The sequence below is a fragment of the Camellia sinensis genome, chromosome 14 (genome assembly GCF_055761805.1).
Source record: "Camellia sinensis isolate YWXY chromosome 14, ASM5576180v1, whole genome shotgun sequence".
NCBI lineage: Eukaryota > Viridiplantae > Streptophyta > Magnoliopsida > Ericales > Theaceae > Camellia > Camellia sinensis.
The window spans coordinates 18,048,414-18,067,778 of record NC_138974.1 but is presented as its reverse complement, the minus strand read 5'-3'; the positions used below and the strand labels follow the sequence as shown (position 1 = coordinate 18,067,778).

Below are 19,365 nucleotides of genomic sequence, written 5' to 3'. Positions count from 1 at the left end.
GGAGGTGGAGTGGAGGATGCTTCACATAGATATTGAATTATAAATTTTAGATGATATCTGCAAGTAGATTTAGTTTTCTGGGTTATGTTACCAAACACATTGTTCTTTAATGTTTCATAGACTTAAGCGCATCACTCTGTTACCATCATTTTGCGACTGATACTGCTGTCCTCTATTTTCTGTGTGTGTCCACTTCTGTTTTCTCGTGGAAGGTAACTCTGGCTGTGTCTTGAATTTCATTCCTTTCATGTAGCTGGTGTTTTAGTTATGTTTTTGTCTACTTCCCTCTCCACCTGCAAGATGGGAACACGCGAGGGAGGGTGTTAGCTTATTTACATTGTTGGACTCATTCTGAATAGTTTAAGATTTTTGGACAATTGGTTATCTAGCAAAATGTAACCAATCCATAGTCCATTGGTAAAGTTTGTAGCATCTTGCAGACAGGTGTCAAAGACTAAACTGTTCAGTGCAAGCCACAATTAAAGCCTGAATTGACACATTTACATATTATCATTAAAAAATGGTACAAATATCTCTTAACACCATGAGTTTTACATTTGGTTTTTGAGAATTAAATCCGTAGGAGGCTGTTCTGATTTATGAAATTTTACTTTCCCTCTGTTGTTTGCCAAAACCGATTTGCTGTTTGTGCTCATGGCGCTAGGTACAATGTTTTGTTATAACTAAAATTTGTCAAATGCTTGTTTGGAATTTGATGGTGGACATCATCAATATGTCAATCCGCAGGACTGCAATTGTCCTAGGCACTGCTATCCCCCTTGCTCTGTTTGTTGTCTGGAATGCTGTTATTCTCGGATCAATCACAAGTTTTGATATAGGCTCTGATAAGATTATTGACCCCTTACAACAATTGCAATCTGCCAACCGAGTTGTTGGGGTAAGTAATTCCATGTACAAGAATCGGAATTTTGGGTGGACAAGTTGACCGATGGTAAATGGAACATTCATCTGAATATTATATCACTTATTTGTGATAATTATGATGTTCTGCAGCCAATAGTTGATGTGTTCTCACTTCTTGCAATTGCGACTTCCTATATTGGGTTTGTTTTGGGCCTTGCCGACTTCCTTGCTGACTGTGAGTGTGTTTCTCTCTTGATTTTCAAAACGGATGGTTTCTTGTCCATTTTATTATTATGACTGTTGTTGCTGTTGGTATTTTGATATGGAAAATGCTAAAATACAGAATTTTCATACAAAAAAAACATACAGAATTGTATGGGGGAGAAATATTCATTGTCTTCCGTATGCCTTACTACCAAGCTCGCCTTGCTCTGAATGGACTCCGATTCATTGCGAATAGAACAGAGGTGAGCTACCTAGCGGGTGGTTTGCCCAAAAACCCCCTGCGACGGTCAAGTTAGTTTAGTTGAGGAAGAGTATAGAGCGCTAGAGAGAGAGAATTGTTAAAGTTTGTTTACCCTTCTTTGGTAGTTGATGTGCGCTTTATCTATGCTGGCCATGCAACCCCAGATTGTGCGTGCACTACTTCTGTCGTCCTTCTTTGGACGGGTGACTATACTGCCTTCTCTTTTACTTAGAAAATATGAGGAAGAAGAACTCCGAAAATATGAGGAAGAAGGAATATATTTCTGTTATATTCAAAACTTCTTATTTTACAAGACCAAATGACACTCCTTATATAGGAGATATTACAAACATCATTATAACCCATTATATGCCACTTACATATTATATATTACCACTATCTACCACTATCATATTATATACATGCCACTATCTACCACTAACACCACTATCATATTCTATGCATTAACACAAATTTCCAGCACTCCCCCTCAAGCTGGTTTGAAGATATCTTCCATAGCCAGCTTGCTAGTCAGCTTATCAAATTGCTTCTTGTGTAGTCCCTTCGTTAGCACATCAGCTAATTGTTCACCTGTTGGAAGGTAGATCATACAGATTATGCCAGCATTGATTTTCTCCTTGATGAAATGTTTATCCACTTCTATATGTTTTGTGCGATCATGTAGAACTGGATTATGAGCTATAGATATAGCTGCTTTGTTGTCACAATAGACCTTCATAGGTGTCGGGTGAGAAAGTTTTAATTCTTCAAGAATTCTTTTAATCCACATTACTTCACAGATTCCATGGGCAACAGCTCTGAACTCTGCTTCTGCACTACTTCTAGCTACCACATTCTGTTTTTTACTCCGCCATGTAACTAGGTTCCCACCTACAAAGGAGCAGTATCCGGATGTTGATCTCCTGTCTGTAACACTTCCTGCCCAGTCTGCATCTGTGTATACTTCAACTTGAAGATGTCCATGTTTCTTGAACAGTAAGCCTCTCCCTGGAGTTCCTTTCAAATATCTTAAGATCTTATAAACGGCCTCAAAGTGCTCTGCCCCTGGTGAGTGCATGAACTGACTTACCATGCTGACTGCAAAGGCAATATCAGGCCGCGTATGAGACAAGTAAATCAATTTCCCGACAAGTCACTGATATTGTTCCCTCTCTTTGACTTCTTCAGCCTTAGCAGCTTGTAACTTCAAGTTAGGCTCGATCGGAGTCTCCACCATCTTACAACCAAGCATACCTGTTTCTCCAAGGAGATCAAGAACATATTTTCTCTGATTAACGAATATACCTTCCTTGGATCTTGCAAATTCCATTCCGAGGAAATACTTGAGAGCTCCCAGATCCTTAATGTGAAATTCTTTTGCGAGTTTCTCTTTGAGGGCTGCTAACTCTGCTTCATCATTACCAGTTAAAATGATGTCATCAACATAAACAATCAAAATTGCAATTTTACTGTTTTTTGAATGTTTATAAAATATTGTGTGATCTGCTTGACTCTGCGAGAAGCCACAACTGATAACTGCCTTCCCAAAGCGTTCAAACCACGCTCTTGGTGATTGTTTGAGTCCGTATAATGACTTGTTCAATCTGCATACTCTGTCGCTTCCAAGTCTCTGCTCAAATCCCGGCGGTAGGCTCATGAACACCTCATCTTCAAGATCACCATTGAGAAATGCATTCTTAATGTCAAGTTGATGTAGAGGCCAATCTGAATTTACTGCAAGAGATAACAGTACTCTGATGGAATTTATTTTAGCAACAGGAGCAAACGTCTCCTGATAGTCGATCCCATAAGTTTGAGTGAAGCCTTTAGCCACCAGTCTCGCCTTGTATCTCTCAACGCTTCCATCTGCGTTACATTTTATCGTAAACACCCATTTACACCCAACTGTTTTCTTGTCTTTGGGTAGATCAACTATCTCCCAAGTACCACTTCTCCTTAAAGCATTCATCTCCTCCATGACTGCTAATTTCCAATTCGGATCATCCAATGCTTCCTGTATATTTCTTGGAACAAACAAGTGTGAAATCCTAGATGTGAAAGCTCTATGGTTTTTAGATAGTCTTTGATAGGAGAGGTAATTTGCAATAGGATGTTTAATGCAATTTCGGACACCTTTCCTAATTGCTATAGGAACATCAAGGTCGGAAATAGAAGGAATAGGATTACCTAAAATTTCGATGCCAGAACTAGGGTGGACATTCGGGTCATTAGGATGGACATTCAGGTCATTATTCTTCAGATGAAATCGCTTCCTAGTATAAACCTGAAGCTCAGGATTTAGATCATTTTGTAGTACTTCTCCCCCTAAACAAGAATCTTCTTGACTAGGCACCATAGAACTTGGTTCTCCTAAGTGATCATTATCAGACAGATGTGGTTTTTGTGTAGGATAAATGACATTGGGGAGCGGGATAGAAATATCCCAAAAACGGTCTTCTACTCCACTTGTCTCCCCCTGAAGAGAAGTGTTGGGGAAATAGGATTTTGTTTCCACAAATGACACATCCATACTCACATGAAATTTCTTGGTTTGAGGATCGAAACACTTATACCCCTTTTTGTTTGAGGAATAACCCAAAAAAACACATTTTATAGCACGGGGGTCAAGTTTTGAACGAAATTGACTAGGAACATGAACATAGGCAGTACATCCAAAAACTTTGGCGGGTAAATCAGAAAACAACCTCGTGTCAGGAAAAAAAGCTTTGAGACAATCGAAAGGTGTTTTGTATGTTAACACCTTTGTAGGCATCCTGTTTATCAAATAAGAGGCTGTTAAAATTGCTTCACCCCATAAATATTTAGGAACATGCATGTAAAACATTATAGCACGTGCAACTTCAAGTAGATGTTTATTTTTTCGTTCTGCAATGCCATTTTGTTGAGGGGTATCCCGACATGTAGATTGATGAAAAATTCCCTTTTTTTCCAAAAACTCACCCAACTGCTCATTGAAATATTCTGTTCCATTATCAGAATGTAAAATACCAATTTTGGTTTGAAATTGGTTTTCAATCATATTGTAAAAATTTGTGAATAAATTTTTCACGTCAGATTTTTTATTCATCATATAAATCCAACATAAGCGGGTATGGTCATCAATAAATGTAACAAACCATCTTTTACCAGAAAGAGTAGTGATTTTAGAAGGGCCCCAAACATCACTATGAATCAAATAAAAAGGTTTGGAAGTCTGGTAAGGTTTTGGCAAATAAGTAGAGCGATGAAATTTTGCAAAAATGCAACTTTCACAATGAAAAGAAGAACAATCAATCCCTTGAAATAATTCTGGAAATAAATGTTTCAGATAAAGAAAACTAGGATGTCCTAGCCTATAGTGCCATAGCATTATTTTTTCTCGAACAAAGATTGAACTAGTACTATTAAAGCTCTGAGCTTTTTTATTACTAACAGGTACTTCATCAAAGTAGTAAAGACCTTCAAGCATCCTAGCACGCCCAATCATCATCCCCGAGTTCTGGTCCTGAAATTCACAATGGGATTCAAAAAATGTAACACGACAATTAGAATCCTTAGATAGTTTACTGACAGACAAAAGGTTACAGGCTAAGTTGGGGACGTGAAGAACAGCATTGAGATTAATTTTCTCAGTTAGTTTAATAAATCCTTTTCCTGCAATAGGTGAAAAACTACCATCGGCTATTCTGATTTTGTCATGACCAGAACAAGGGAAATAGGTACTAAATAAATGGGAAAAACTAGTCATGTGATCGGAGGCACCGGAATCTATGATCCACGGAGAGAAGTTTAGGCAAGAGAAGGCTTTAGGATTTCTACCTGTTTGTGCCAACAAAACACTAGGAGTACCGGATGAGGAGTTGGATTTTATCAGCTTTAAGAGTTGATCAATCTGCTCTTTGTTGAAGGGACCTGAATCGGCTTCATTAGCGGTAGGAAAGCCACGATTCTTCTCTCCTTGTTTGCTGCTTTTCCAGTTGACAGGTTTGCCATGGATCTTCCAACACGTTTCGCGTGTATGGCGAGGCTTGTTGCAAAAATCACACCAGACCCGTGGCTTATCATCAAACCTACGCTGGTAATTTGCAGCCTTGTTGGCCGCAACATCGCTAATTAAAGCAGAAATTTCAATTGATTCACCAGTACCTTTTTTCTTAAGCATGACGCTCCTTCGGCTCTCTTCCCTTCTGACTTCGGCAAATACTTCGCCAATGGATGGGAGAGGAGGTCTGCCAATAATTCTTCCTCGCACTTCATCGAACTCAATGTTGAGGCCGGCAAGAAACTTGTAAATACGGCTGTCTTCCACAGTTTTCTTGTGGTGGTTGCAGTCGTCAACCGATTTCCATTCGTATGTGTTGAAGATGTCAAGATCCTGCCACAACCTTTTCAACGAATTGAAATATTTGGTGACGGAATCATCTCCTTGACGAATCTCTCCCAACTTCAAAGTTAATTCGAAAACTTGAGATTGATTTCCTAGGTCAGAATACATCTGACTAACATTATCCCACAATTCTTGTGCAGTAGGATAGCACATGTAATTAGAGCTTATATCCTCCTCCATAGAATTGACCAACCATGTCATAACCATGGAGTTTTCAGCGTCCCAACTGTCGAACAGCGGATCATTAACAGCAGGAGCCTTCTTGTCACCAGTGATGTAACCGATCTTTCCTTGCCCACGGATATACATCCGGACAGATTGTGACCATCGGAGAAAATTATCACCATTTAGGCGGATGGTGGTGATTTGGACAGAGTGAGAGTTGGACGTTTTCACCGGAATGGCAGCGGCAGGGGTTGAAGTGGTTTCGGACGTGACTTCCGACATGGCTATGACGGTTTTAGGGCTGCTGCGTTTTTTGTTGCTCTGATACCAACTTAGAAAATATGAGGAAGAAGAACTCCGAAAATATGAGGAAGAAGGAATATATTTCTGTTATATTCAAAACTTCTTATTTTACAAGACCAAATGACACTCCTTATATAGGAGATATTACAAACATCATTATAACCCATTATATGCCACTTACATATTATATATTACCACTATCTACCACTATCATATTATATACATGCCACTATCTACCACCAACACCACTATCATATTCTATACATGCCACTATCTACCACCAACACCACTATCATATTCTATACATGCCACTATCTACCACCAACACCACTATCATATTCTATGCATTAACACAAATTTCCAGCACTTTTCCTTATACGTGTACTCGCTAATATCGCCAAACAACATTAGCCAAACTGTCAAACGGTATTGACATGTCCCTGGAGTGGATTTCCCTCCTTTCTCCATTGGACCATGTGGAACGCCACAACCGAGCAATCACTTGTGTCATACTCAGAGCGCTAGCTTAGGCCAGCCCTGTGTCGAGCTGAATTAGGCCGATTTTCTAGCTGACTTTTGGCTTGGTCAGCCTCGCAAGGGCATTTTGTTTCTTGGGCGGTCAACCAACTTCGCCGCTCTTCGATCATCAGCTCAGCTACAGATCGCGGCCTAAACCCCGCCCAGCTTGGCCCACCGTAAGAACGCATGTCCAGCCCTAGTTCGATTCCACATCGGCTTGGCCTATGCCTGCGGCCCAAGCCCAAACTAGTTCGGCACGACGTCGAGGCCCATGGGCTTAGCTCGGCCCAACATCTTGGCCTGTGTTGATTTAGCTCGGCTCAACATCTTGGTCTCTGTCGATTTAGCTCAGCCCAACATCATGGCCCGCGTTAGTTTAGCTCGGCCTAGTTGTTCAGTACAAATCCCCCTCTAAATTGCCCCTTAATTCCATTTGCTTCGGCATGCCTGGGATTACTCTACAAACCGAGCTAAACCCCTAGGCTGGTTCTCGGAACTTGCACCTACCGCCTGGCTAATCCATTAGTCTATCGTAGTGACGACTCGTCACATCCATGCCACGTGGGGCCTCCTCAGTGGTTTTGTGCAGCTCTCCAGCCGTCAGCATAATCTTCGAAAATTCAAAAAGTTGGTGCCTCTTTGTCTTTGTCTATATATAGATGATACATGTGTCTTAGCCCCTTCACTGTTCATCTTCTTCAGAGTGAAACCCTAGCAAATAAAGCCCAAACCATCACTACAACGACTATCCGACGAGGATCTCAACTATTTCTTCACATCGGCCGTCTCATCAGCTAGTGAAAGAGCAGCCTCATTGATCGGATTTCAATCTAACGCCATAATTCGTGAGTTTTCCGAATCTCTCTACTTTTTCTCTTTGATGTTCTTCGTGTTCTTCGTATTCCCCATATGCTGCATTGTTAATTGCCTCTTTATATGCTGCCACGACATTAATCTATACTGAAATTCGCGTAAATGGGGCTTGGGCCCGAGTTAAGCTTCAAAACGACCCCAAATCCGTCATCACTTAACACGTTGCTTGACTCTTTGAGATGAACACCCAAAAACCTAGGCTAAACCAGGTGAAAACCCAAGTAATTGATCCAAAATCAAAACCAAACCGAGCAAACTTCCTGTTTGTAGTCTTTCTGAGAAAGTGAATCGGGCTAAGGCCCAACCACTTCCTAACTGATCTACGGCTGGGGAACCGAGATGAAATCCAAGCTTACTACGCGGACCGAACCAAAACCGAGCTTAATTTCGTGGTTGTGCTAAGGTTGTGGTCTCAGTGATCACTCTAAGACCAAGCTAAGGTTGAGGTCCAGCCCAAAAACTAAGGCAACATCTTTGCTCCTTGTTCTAAGACCGAACTGAAACCTAAACGACAACCTAAGCTCAATAATCGAGCTAGAATTAGGACCTAAGCCACACAACCGGGCTACCATCGAGCCTTAAGCTCTACAACCAAGCGAGAAACAGGCTTCAATTCGATGGCCAAGATGAGTTTCACACTACTGTCGTGCCCCTTGTTACCATGCTAGAACTTAATGCACTTCATTTTTCATAATGTAGACTGAGCTAGGACCGACCAGGCACACCTTAACCGCTAGCTGGTGATGCTCAAAGACCGAGCAGTCACCTTCAATTCGTGTCTTACGTAATAGCCGAGCAATAATTTCTCCAATAAGGTAGCAACTAAAATAAACCATGCTACATGGGGAATTGTTGCTTTGTGGTCAGCTTGCCAGGAGCTATTGTTGAATTCCGCAAAGAGTTTGGTATCCCAAATGATGTGCAATGGGTGATCTTGACTTTTGCCCCTTTACCTTAGTATCAATAGTAGAAGGTAAGGGTGTGCGCGGTGTGGTTCGGGCGGTTTGAGAGTAAAATTATAAACCGAATGGTGGATTAGCGGATTGGCAAATTGCGGTTTGAGCGGTTTTGGACGGATTGGTAGATTGAAGAATATTCTAACCAATTATCAAGCCTTTGCATAATATATAACACTAATTTGCATAATATTTTTTTATATATATAACATAAATAAATTTTACATAATATTTTTCATATATATAATGTACGGGAAGCAAATATTTCAGCAAGCCCGTACTCCTTTCTTCCAAGCTCCGTTTATGTCTGATCACCTTAGGGAGAGCAGATAGAGAGTTTGTGTAGGAGTTCCTTACAAAAGTGTTCGTCCCCCTATATGGGGGGCGTAGACATGCTTATATACCCTTCTGCGTCCCAAACCTGCTCCCAATGGTCCCTCGACACGTGGCTCTGCTATCCCATTTGTCAGCACAAATCCTGCTGAGCGTCACCTAATCTCAACTGCCCGTTCACTCTGCTGGGAGCTCGGCAGCCGAGCTGCACCATCTTGTCCGCCAACGGTCGTGCTGTGCTTCATATCCAAGCACTCCACTAGCTAAGCTTAATAAGGACCGGGCTAGGCAACATCTCGACAAAGCCGAGCAAACAGGTACCTCGGCGGACCACGCCTTTCCGGGCGCCGGTCACTTAACTTGACTGGCTTCGCCTCCGTCAAACATGTAGCTCGGTCCAACCAAGCGTTGCCTTAACCGAGCAACTTCTTCCCAAACTGGGCCACACATCCTCGGCCCAACACTCTGTCCGGCCCAAATCTGTCCGGCACAACTCTGTCCGGCCCAAATCTGTTCGGCCTAACTTTGTATCATTAATCTCCCTCTCAATTGCCCCTTAATTCCGTTCGCAAAAGCGTGACTGGGATTACTCACTTTGACCGGGATAACATTTCTTCGGTCTTCAGAATGCTAAATGGCGACCGGGCTAGGTAGCATTACTGTCTGCAAACTTGCCCGGTTATACTCCTCGGCTGACGTCCTCTTTTTTGAAAGTAGCCCGGTTGGCTCCTTAAATCTTCAACCTGTCTCTTCAGTTCTGTCGACGCCATAAATGGGGTCACGTGGCGGGCTGCCATTGGTTCTCGAGTAGTCAACCCGCCGTTTTGCCAGAATTTGAATTTGGGCGGTCTCTTTTCCTCTATAAACATGCCCCTGCCCTCTTCCTTCCATTCTTACTGCCTCTCTTGCCTATCAAGCTTCACAGAGCTCCTGCCCCTTATTCCTTGCCAACGCTGAGTTCGTGCTTGAAGAAAAGGACCCTGCCTTACGCTCGTAAGTCCTCAAACTTCTCTTTTGTTGTCGTTTTCTTTGATATTTCACACATTAGGGCATGCAATCGTAGCTTTTAGGCCTTGGGCTCCTAAAACCATCCCAAACCCTCCATTGTTAACGGTGTTCTTCATTTTTCCTGAAGAACACTGAAGAACTGGGGTGGACCGGGCTCCTGGTCTTCATTTGATCGAAAAAACCAATCTAACCGAGCAAATAACATGTTTGTCTCAACCCTAGCAAAAACCGAGATAGTAAAAGGAGTTGGTCGCTCAACCGGGCTAACATCTGGTCTGCTTGGGCGACCGAGCTCCTTAGTAAGCTTAGACGACCGAGGTGGTTTGGCACTTTTAATGACCGAGCTAAAGTCCAGCTCCCTTCGCGCTACCGTGCTCACACTTACACTTGCCATCATTTTCCTGCAGAGTCCAAGGGGACCACTGTCCATTCCTGAGGCTCTCAGGGCCGAGCAACAACCAATTACCACAGTGCTAAACCCCTCAGCCGAGCTATCCTAGGTCGGCAACAAATGGGGAAATTCCGCTTCCTAGTGGATACTCCGGCCGCGCTGGCTGCATTCAGGGAGGAGTACGGCGTACCGGCCGATGTCCACCTGGAGCTCGCAGAAAAAGAGACCACGCCTTGGGGTAGAACAGAGCAATGCCCCTTCACCGTGCTGTCGATCGTCGAAGGAGGCCTGCGCTTCCCACTCAATCCATTAATTACCGAGTTCCTACGCCGAACCGGGCTGGCACCTACCCAAGTGTCCACCAACACCTACCGGATAATAAACGGTGTGCACGAACTAAACAATTGGCTAGGCACAAACTTAGGCTTAGCCGAGATACTGCAGCAGTACACCCTTGGTCATACCGGCGACGGCCTCGCCTACTATCTTAAGATCAGGTCGGGCAAGGAGAAAATTGTAACCGGCACCCCGGACAAAGACTTGCACGATGACGATTTTTTCTGGGTGTCGGGCAATTACGAAACAGCCGACGTACCGGGCTGGTTTATAAGCAAGAACTTCGGTTCCTCATGTAAGCCGCTCAAACTTGCTCGGTCAGCCTACCTCTATGTTGTGATTGACCAGTTTTCTTGTTTCTTTTGCAGCGATTCAAGCCTTGCAGGCCAACTACCAATTTCCCAACGTAGAGGCAATTCGGACCGTGCTTCGCTATTCCCACCGAGATTGCAACGATTTGCTCGGTTACACCCCAACCTACAGGTACTCTGCTCCGCGCCGGAGTAAAGTAACAGACTTCCTCCGTGCTCCATCGCCACCTCCAGACCCTACCCTTCCTGACATCCCCTTAATCCGGTTGACAGACGAACAAGATATGGCCAAAAGAAGCCGAATCAAAAACCTGCTCACCGCAACCTCGGTCGAGATATCGAGCGTCGTCGCCCGCTTCCCCGGCTGCCGGTCAATCAAGTGCCGCCGTGATCACCTTAGCTTCTCCAGCCGCCGGGCAGTCTAGCAAAGAAACACGCCGGGCTGGCAAAAGACCACGGGCAGATCCCTCTGCCGAGCTTGTCGCCGAACTAACAATCGAGCAACCTGCTGTCACGGTCAGCCCCATCCCAGCATGGCGGCCGCAGCTGAAGCACCGGGGCAAAGAGATCCCGGCCAATGCTTCGGTCAAAGGCGACAAGGTGCACTTGCTTGCCTTCGATCTCTCAAAGGCTCTGCTGCTGCCGAGCGACGTGGTTGGCAGCGACCACGTTCCTGACACCCGGCTGGTCAAATCCGCCGTGAAGTCCACAACCAGGGTAAGAATTTCAATCTTCTGCTTCAATTTTCACAAGTGTTTGAACGGTTTCTTCTCTGATCAAATTCTCATTTTGCAGGCCATCCAAAAGCAGCACTTGGTCATGGAGCGCATCCACAGACTTCGGCAGAAGGCGAGTGATACCGCCAGCCAAGTCGAAAGCCTCCAAACCGAGCTTGGCCGAGCAAAGTCATCGCTCGAAGCCGCCAATTCCGACAACAACAGGCTGCTCGGCCAACTTGAAGCAGCCGAGAAAAAGAAGGACGGGATCCAGGCTGAGCTTGACGAGCTGAAGAAGTCGAGGAAAAAAGACTGCGAGGACGCCAATAACGCCGGCTTCAATGAAGCCGAGGAAAACTACAAGAAACAAGTCTTCGCCACCCAGGACATTTACTTCAAGGTTGGATGGAAGGCTGCCTGTCAACAGCTCGGTCAGGGTCCTGACACTGACGTGTTTGCCTCTCCACCGGCTGTCTTCTTGCCGACCTACCTCATTCCATATGCCAATGACGTCTTCAGCGCGCTGCAAGCTGAGGCCGAGGAAGGACTTGAAAAAGAGGGCGAGGCAGACGCTGAAGGAGAGGACCAAACCGAACAGGAACAGGCCGGCCAGACTGGGACCGGTGTCCAGGACCCAACTGCCACGGTCAACCTGGAGGCTGATGAGGAATTCCCTGATCTCTCCCCCTTAGCTTAGGTTTCTTTTTTCTGTTTCTGCAAATGTAACCGGGCTAAGTTCCCCATCTTTTGTATTAACTTTTTATCAATGAAAAGCTATGATTTCATCAAGCGTTTGGACAGTCGTCATCAATTCCTTTTTCAGCAAAACATCTCGGTATAAATTGTAAAATTGAACATAAAACCCAAGTTGATTTCACCAACTTTTCAACCGGAATACCCATCTCGGCTGAAAATAACTATGTTGGACAAAACATCGACGTCTTCAGCCGGGGTAAAGCATCTCGGCTGGAAATAACAGTTGAACAGATCACCAACTTCTTCAGCCGGAATGAATCAACTCGGTTGGGGATCCTAAGTTGGGCAAAACACCAACTCTTCCAACCGGAGTAAATCATCTCGGTTGGGAATCCAAAGTTGGACAAAACACCAACTCTTCCAACCAGAATAAATCATCTCGGTTGGGGATACGAAGTTGGACAAAACACCAACTCTTCCAACCGGAGTAAATCATCTCGGTTGGGAATACGAAGTTGGACAAAACACCAACTCTTCCAACCGGAGTAAATCATCTCGGTTGGGAATACGAAGTTGGATAAAACACCAACTCTTCCAACCGGAGTAAATCATCTCGGTTGGGAATCCGAAGTTGGACAAAACACCAACTCTTCCAACCGGAGTAAATCATCTCGGTTGGGAATCCGAAGTTGGACAAAACACCAGCTCTTCCAACCGAAATAAACCATCTCGGTTTTTACATTAAAACAACAGTCCAAGTGTTAAAGCAAAATTACTTCTATATATTGACAAAAAGAATTACATTCTGAAGTGCAAGCCCAAAAATTCCTTTGCACAAAAAAAGAAAGCAAAAGCTTAGAAATAATACAGTTTCAGGTTGGCCGCATTCCATGGCCGGGGTATTGCTCTTCCCTCTAGATCCTCCAAGTGGTAAGCGCCCTTGCCCGCTAGACCGGTAACCTTGTAGGGTCCTTCCCAGTTTGCCTTCACCTGGCACCAGGGTGTTGCCCATAACTTTCCTCAAAGCCCAATCACCAACTTTGAACGGTCTGGGGTGCACCGTCTTGTTGTACTTCTTTGAGAGCTCTTGTTGGTAGGTGGCCACATAGATGAGGGCCTTCTCCCGACGCTCTTCCACTAGGTCCAGCTCCAAGGCAATAGCCTCGGCATTCAGTTCGGGCTCAAAACTCTCGCTTCTTAGGGTGGGCATGCCAACTTCCAAAGGTATGACCGCCTCCATGCCATAAGCCAAAGCAAATGGAGTTTCCCCGGTAGATCGCCGCGGGGTTGTTCGGTATGCCCAAAGGACGCTGGGTAATTCCTCAGCCCATTTTCCCTTTGCCTTCTCCAGCCGTTTCTTTAATCCATCCAGTATAGTATTGTTCGATGCCTCGGCTTGACCATTGGACTGCGGGTAAGCCGGAGTGGAGTTGTAGAATTCAATCTTCAAATCTTCACAAAATCCTCTGAATAGGCGACCGTCAAACTGGGTGCCGTTGTCAGAGATCAAGATCTTGGGGACGTCAAACCGCGTGACCACGTTCTGCCAGACAAACCGCTTCACGTCTTTCTCTTTGATTGTTGCCAAGGGCTCAGCTTTAACCCATTTCATGAAGTAATCTGTGGCCGCAATGAAGAATTTTCGGTTGCCTGGTGCTGTTGGCAGTGGCCCCACTATATCTAGCCCCCACATGGCGAAGGGCCAAGGACTGGTGAGGGGAAGAAGTTCCCTAGCAGGCTGGTGGATCTGATAGGCGAATTTCTGGCATTTTTTGCACTTGCAGACGTACTTTTGTGCGTCGGCCAGCATACACGGCCACCAGTATCCCTGCGAAATAGCTCGGTAGGCCAAGGACCGGCCCCCTATGTGGCTGCCACAAATGCCTTCGTGAATTTCGTACAAGAAGGCCTCCACACTACTCGGGTGCACGCACTTTAGATAAGGACCAGTGAAGGACTTTTTATACAACGCACCAGATGGAGAGAGCCAAAACCGCTCTGACTTCACCCGGACTTTGTGTGCTTCTTTCTTGTCAGTTGGTAGAGTCCGGTCTCTGAGGAACAAGATTAAGGAGTCCATCCAGGAAGGACCTAGCGCGGCGCAGAGTACATCCGTCTGCCCGACGTCTTCAATGCTTGGCCGTGGAAGAAAGTCAATAATCAGGGGGTTTGGAGACGTACTGTCTACCATCGAAGCGAGGCCGGCCAACTCATTAGCTCGGCTGTTTTCTTCACGGCCAATCTGTTGGACTCTGATTGCCTGAAACTGCTTGATGTGTTCCCTGACCAGAGCTTGGTACTTCGCCATTCTGTCATCCTTTGTTTCGTAAATCCCAGAGACTTGGTTAACCACAAGCTGGGAATCACTGTACACCAGTAGCTCGGCAGCCTTCATTTGAATAGCGCTCTTGAGCCCGGCGAGAAGGGCCTCGTACTCAGCCTCGTTGTTAGATGCTGGGAAGCCAAGTGTGATAGAATGTTCAATGGTTAGGCCATCCGGGGAGATAAGAATGATACCTAGGCCGGCACCATGACGATTGGACACTCCATCAACAAAAAGCTTCCACATTTCCCCCACAAAAAGTTTCCAGTAGTCTGATGGGTCCTGAGAGTTGCGAAGGGCAATGAGATCACGGTTTCTTGGCTGTCTGGTTTCAAGTTCTGTGTTGATTGGTTCCACTCCAGCCCCCCTTGGTGATACGGCACCGGACTCAGCAAGTCGGTCTACAATGCTTAAGTCCGTAGGCGAATCACCAGGTTGCGGTATTATGTCGGCCGCAGGCTCTGTGCTGAGTAGTTCCATTACTTCACCTTCTGACGACGTGGTACCGGACAGATTGGGTGGGACAACAATACCCGACTCCGTCATCGCGTCACCGGTTGGTTGAATTGTGCAAGTTGAGGGTACTACGGTGGGGCGGGCAAATTCCGCTTCGGTAACTCCACCCAGTTGTGGTATCTCGGTCGGGCTTGCAGTCCCTTCTTCTGCCGCGGCAATATCGACCGGGCATACCGGATGAGTTCCTGGCGAGAATTCAGCAACGAAATCGGCCAGAGTTTGGGCCTTTATGGCTGTGCGCGGTTGGAACTTTACATCAAACTGTCCCAACTCGACCGCCCACTTGAGAATTCGGCCTGAAAAGTCCGCCCGTTCAAACAAGGCCTTAAGGGGAAACTCGGTCAGTACGATGATGGTATGGGCGTGAAAATAATGTGCCAATTTCCTTGAAGCCATCATCAATGCCAACGCAAGCTTTTCCAGCGGCAAGTACCTCGTCTCAGCTGGCAGCAAGGTCTTACTGACATAAAAAATTGGGAGGTGCTTGATCCCTTCAGCGCGGACGAGCACCGCACTGACTGCGTGTTGAGAGACGGCAAGGTAAAGGTAGAGTTCCTCACCCGGCTTTGGTGTAACCAGCAGTGGCGGGGTAGAAAGATATTCCTTGAGCTCGGTCAAAGCTCGGTCACACTCTTTGTCCCACGAGAACTTTGACTTTAATGCTTGAAAGAAAGGGCGGCAGCGATCTGATGACCGGCTTATGAACCGATTAAGCGCGGCGGCCATCCCGGCCAGATGCTGCACGTCCTTAGCCGAGCTGGGCTGCTTCAACTCTTGCACGGCTCTGATCTGAGTTGGGTCTGCTTCGATGCCTCGGTTCGTGACTAGGAACCCCAAAAATTTTCCGGATCCCACGCCAAAGGCACGCTTTGACGCATTCAAGCGCAACTTGTGCTTCTTTAGAATGGCAAACATCTCGGCTAAGTCGGACAAATGATTTGCCTCATGTCGGCTCTTTACCATCATATCATCGATGTAAGCCTCCATTGTCCGGCCAAGCAAAGAAGCAAACATTTTGGTCACCATCCTCTGAAAATTCGCCCCGGCGTTCTTCAGACCAAAAGGCGTGACTCGGTAGCAAAAGAGTCCCTTCGGTGTAGTAAAGGAGGTGATTTCTCGGTCGGGGCCATGCATGGCAATCTGATGATAGCCGCGGTAGGCATCCAAGAAACTGAGCCTATTATGTCCAGCCGTCAAGTCCACAAGCTGGTCAATTCGCGGCAAAGGGAAGCTATCTTTGGGACAAGCTCGGTTGACTGTCTTATAGTCGACACAAACTCGCCACTTTCCATTCTTCTTGGGCACCACTACTGTGTTGGAAATCCACCGAGGGTAGTGTACTTCCTGAATTGCTCTTGCCTCAAGCAGGTTCTTCACCTCCTCTGCAACTACCTCGGCATGATGCAGTACCGATCTCCTTGTTCGCTGGATGACTGGCTTTGCTCCAGGGAAGACATTGAGGTGATGGCAGATAAAACTTGGATCGAGGCCCGGCATGTCGTAAGGCGACCATGCGAAGACTTCGATGTTGGCCATCAAGAACTCAACCATCTCGGTCCTCTCTTGGGCAGTAAGGCTGGAACCGAGCAGGAAGAACTTATCCGGCCGCTCTATATCGAGTCGCACCTCAACCAGGTCCTCCACAGCTTTGTCCTCTGCCTTAGTGCCCACGTCCTCCAGAACTCCTCGGTCTTCCGGTCCTTCTATCATTTGCACGAACCCTTTGGCAGCCCGGCTGCCGTTCACCGCCACGAAGCACTGTTTGGACATGACTTGATCCCCCCAGATCTCCTCGATTGCCCCCATAGCCGAGGGGAATCTCATCACCTGGTGGTAGGTCGACGCTACAGCTTGCATAGCGTGAAGCCATCCCCTTCCAAGGATAAGGTTGTACGTCGAAGGCACTTGTAGCACCCAAAACTCCACTTGCTTGACCACGGATCCCGCTTTGACCGGCAGGATAATCTTTCCCAAGGGCCACTCCGGTTGCGAGTTGAAACCAACTAGTGGCGAAGTTGCCGGAGCCAAGTTTGTCTCCCGGAGTTTGAGCTGCTTGAACACATCAAAATACATGATCTCGACCGAGCTTCCCTGATCGATCAAGATCCGTTTAACATCAAATTCCTTGACGCGTAGTGTCACTACTAAGGCATCGTTGTGCGGCGTCTGGATACGCTCTAGATCCCTTGAGTTGAAACTAATCGCGTCTTTTTCTTTAGTCTTCCCCCTTTTGATGGCAGGCTGTACCGACAAAACTTCCCTTATATGCTCTGCCTTTTTTATCATGCCCCGGAGTTCGCAAACACGCTTCGGTTCCACGATGCCGTGGATGACATTAATAACTCCTTGTGGTGGTGCGTCTCGGTCATCCTGTCCCCTGGGATCGACCGGAGCCTGATTCGACTTTACGCCGCCATCAATGTAAAGGTCTAAGTGCCCGGCCGCGACCAGCTCTTCTAAGTGTTGCCTCAAAGGCAAACAATCCTCAGTCCGGTGGCCTCTTTCCCGGTGGAATGTGCAACGATACTGCGGATTGTAGCCCTTCTGTCCATCGCCTAACTTAGCAGGAAACCGGACATACTCCTCGTCTCGGATTTCACTGAGTATGCGATAAATTGGAATCTTGAAGACCGTGGTGATGCCAGTCCTTGCCTTCAATCTTCTGTTGGCATCCGCAACATCATCTCGGGTGTAGTCATCTCGGTCGTTCCGACGTCCTCCACCCCGGTTCTTACGATTCGAGCCACGGTCTGATTCCTCGGCTCTGTCACTTGAGCGGCCGGACTCTCGCCCAATTGCGTGCACTTTGCCTGCCGTCTTCTTGTCTATTGCTACCGGAGTTGACTTCACGGTAGATGCTGACGCATCATCCTCGACCCGGATGTGCTCATTGATGCGCTGCATGAGCTGGCCCATGGACGTCGGTTGGTGCATGGTGAGCAAGTCCCGCAGTCTATGTCCGACCGGGAGACCACGCTTGTATTGAGTGATTGCAAGGTTGACCGGACAATCCAAGATCTCGTTGAAGGTCTCCCAATACCTGGAGTTATATGCCTTCAGTGTGTCGCTCGGTTCCATCTTAACACTTAGTAAGTGATCGACTTCCTTTGGTGTTTTTGTGTTGGTTTTGAAGCGCGTCACAAAGTGTTAAAAATGATGTATTATTGATTGATATTGATATCTATTACAATGATTCATGATTCCTATATATAGAAGAGGGTGAGTGTGTAGTAGGTAAGGAGTAGGTGAAGTGGAGGTGGTAGTGGTGTAGTGGGTTAGGTTTAGTGGAGTAGGTTTAAGTGGGTGGAGTAGGTGGAGAGTAGGTGGATTTTAACAGCCCCCCGCAAACTCAAGGGGGATAGGAACTAACCAACTTGAGTTTGGAGAGAGTAACAAAACAAGAAAATACATAAAAATAAAAGAGGATAAGAGACACTGTATGGTCGTGTCAGACCATTGGTGAAGACACTGGATGGTGGTGTCATAACGTTGTAGAGGACACTGTATGGGGGTGTCATAACCATGTAGAGGACACTGTATGGTGGTGTCATAACGGTGTAAAGGACACTGGATGGCGGTGTCAGACCGATGTAGAAGACAGTTTATGGGGTCATGTCGGACCGTTGTAGCAGACAATGTTGTGACAGTTGTTGTGACAGTTTACAGAGTCTTGCTGGACCCTTGTAGAAACTAACCGGAATCAATGTCGGGACAGTTTACAGAGTCTTGTCGGACCCATGAAGGAGCTAACCGGAATCAATGTCGGGACAGTTTACAGAATCTTGTCGGACCCATGAAGGAGCTAACCGGAATCAATGTCGGGACAGTTTACAGAGTCTTGTCGGACCCTTAAAAAGTCGCACCCTCAAAAGGTGTGCCCAATCTATCAAAAGGCGTGCCATCAAAAGGCGTGCCCAATCCATAAAAAGACGTGCCATCAAAAGGCGTGCCTAATCCATAAAAAGACGTGCCATCAAAATGCGTGCCCAATCCATGAAAAGGCGTGCCAGATATGATGGCGAGGCACGTGAGTACCTTGGTTGGCGCGCCCGTTTGTCGTCTAGCGTCAAGTGGCGCGCGATATGCGTGGCTGCCTCGGCTATTTAACCAAGACGGAGGCTGAGGCTGAGGCTGAGGCTGAGGCTGAGGCTGAGACAGAAAAACTGAGAGAAACCTCTGAAAAGTTCTTCGTTTTGCTGAGA

At 46.3% G+C, this 19,365-nt stretch overlaps 1 protein-coding gene across 6 annotated transcripts in view; it reads left to right on the top strand.

Annotated features, from left to right (window-relative positions):
• The window catches only part of LOC145807715 (uncharacterized), a 46,309-nt gene that overhangs the window by 10,083 nt on the left and 16,861 nt on the right, over positions 1-19,365 (top strand). For all 6 annotated transcript variants that reach the window (XR_014351015.1, XM_082906397.1, XM_082906398.1 and 3 more), the window contains 2 exons: positions 748-898; positions 1,015-1,099. Coding sequence is in view for 5 of the 6 variants with exons in the window: in XM_082906397.1 (XP_082762523.1) it covers positions 748-898; positions 1,015-1,099 (236 nt within the window). In the remaining variant the exon portion in view is untranslated. The remainder of the gene's footprint in view (positions 1-747; positions 899-1,014; positions 1,100-19,365) is intronic.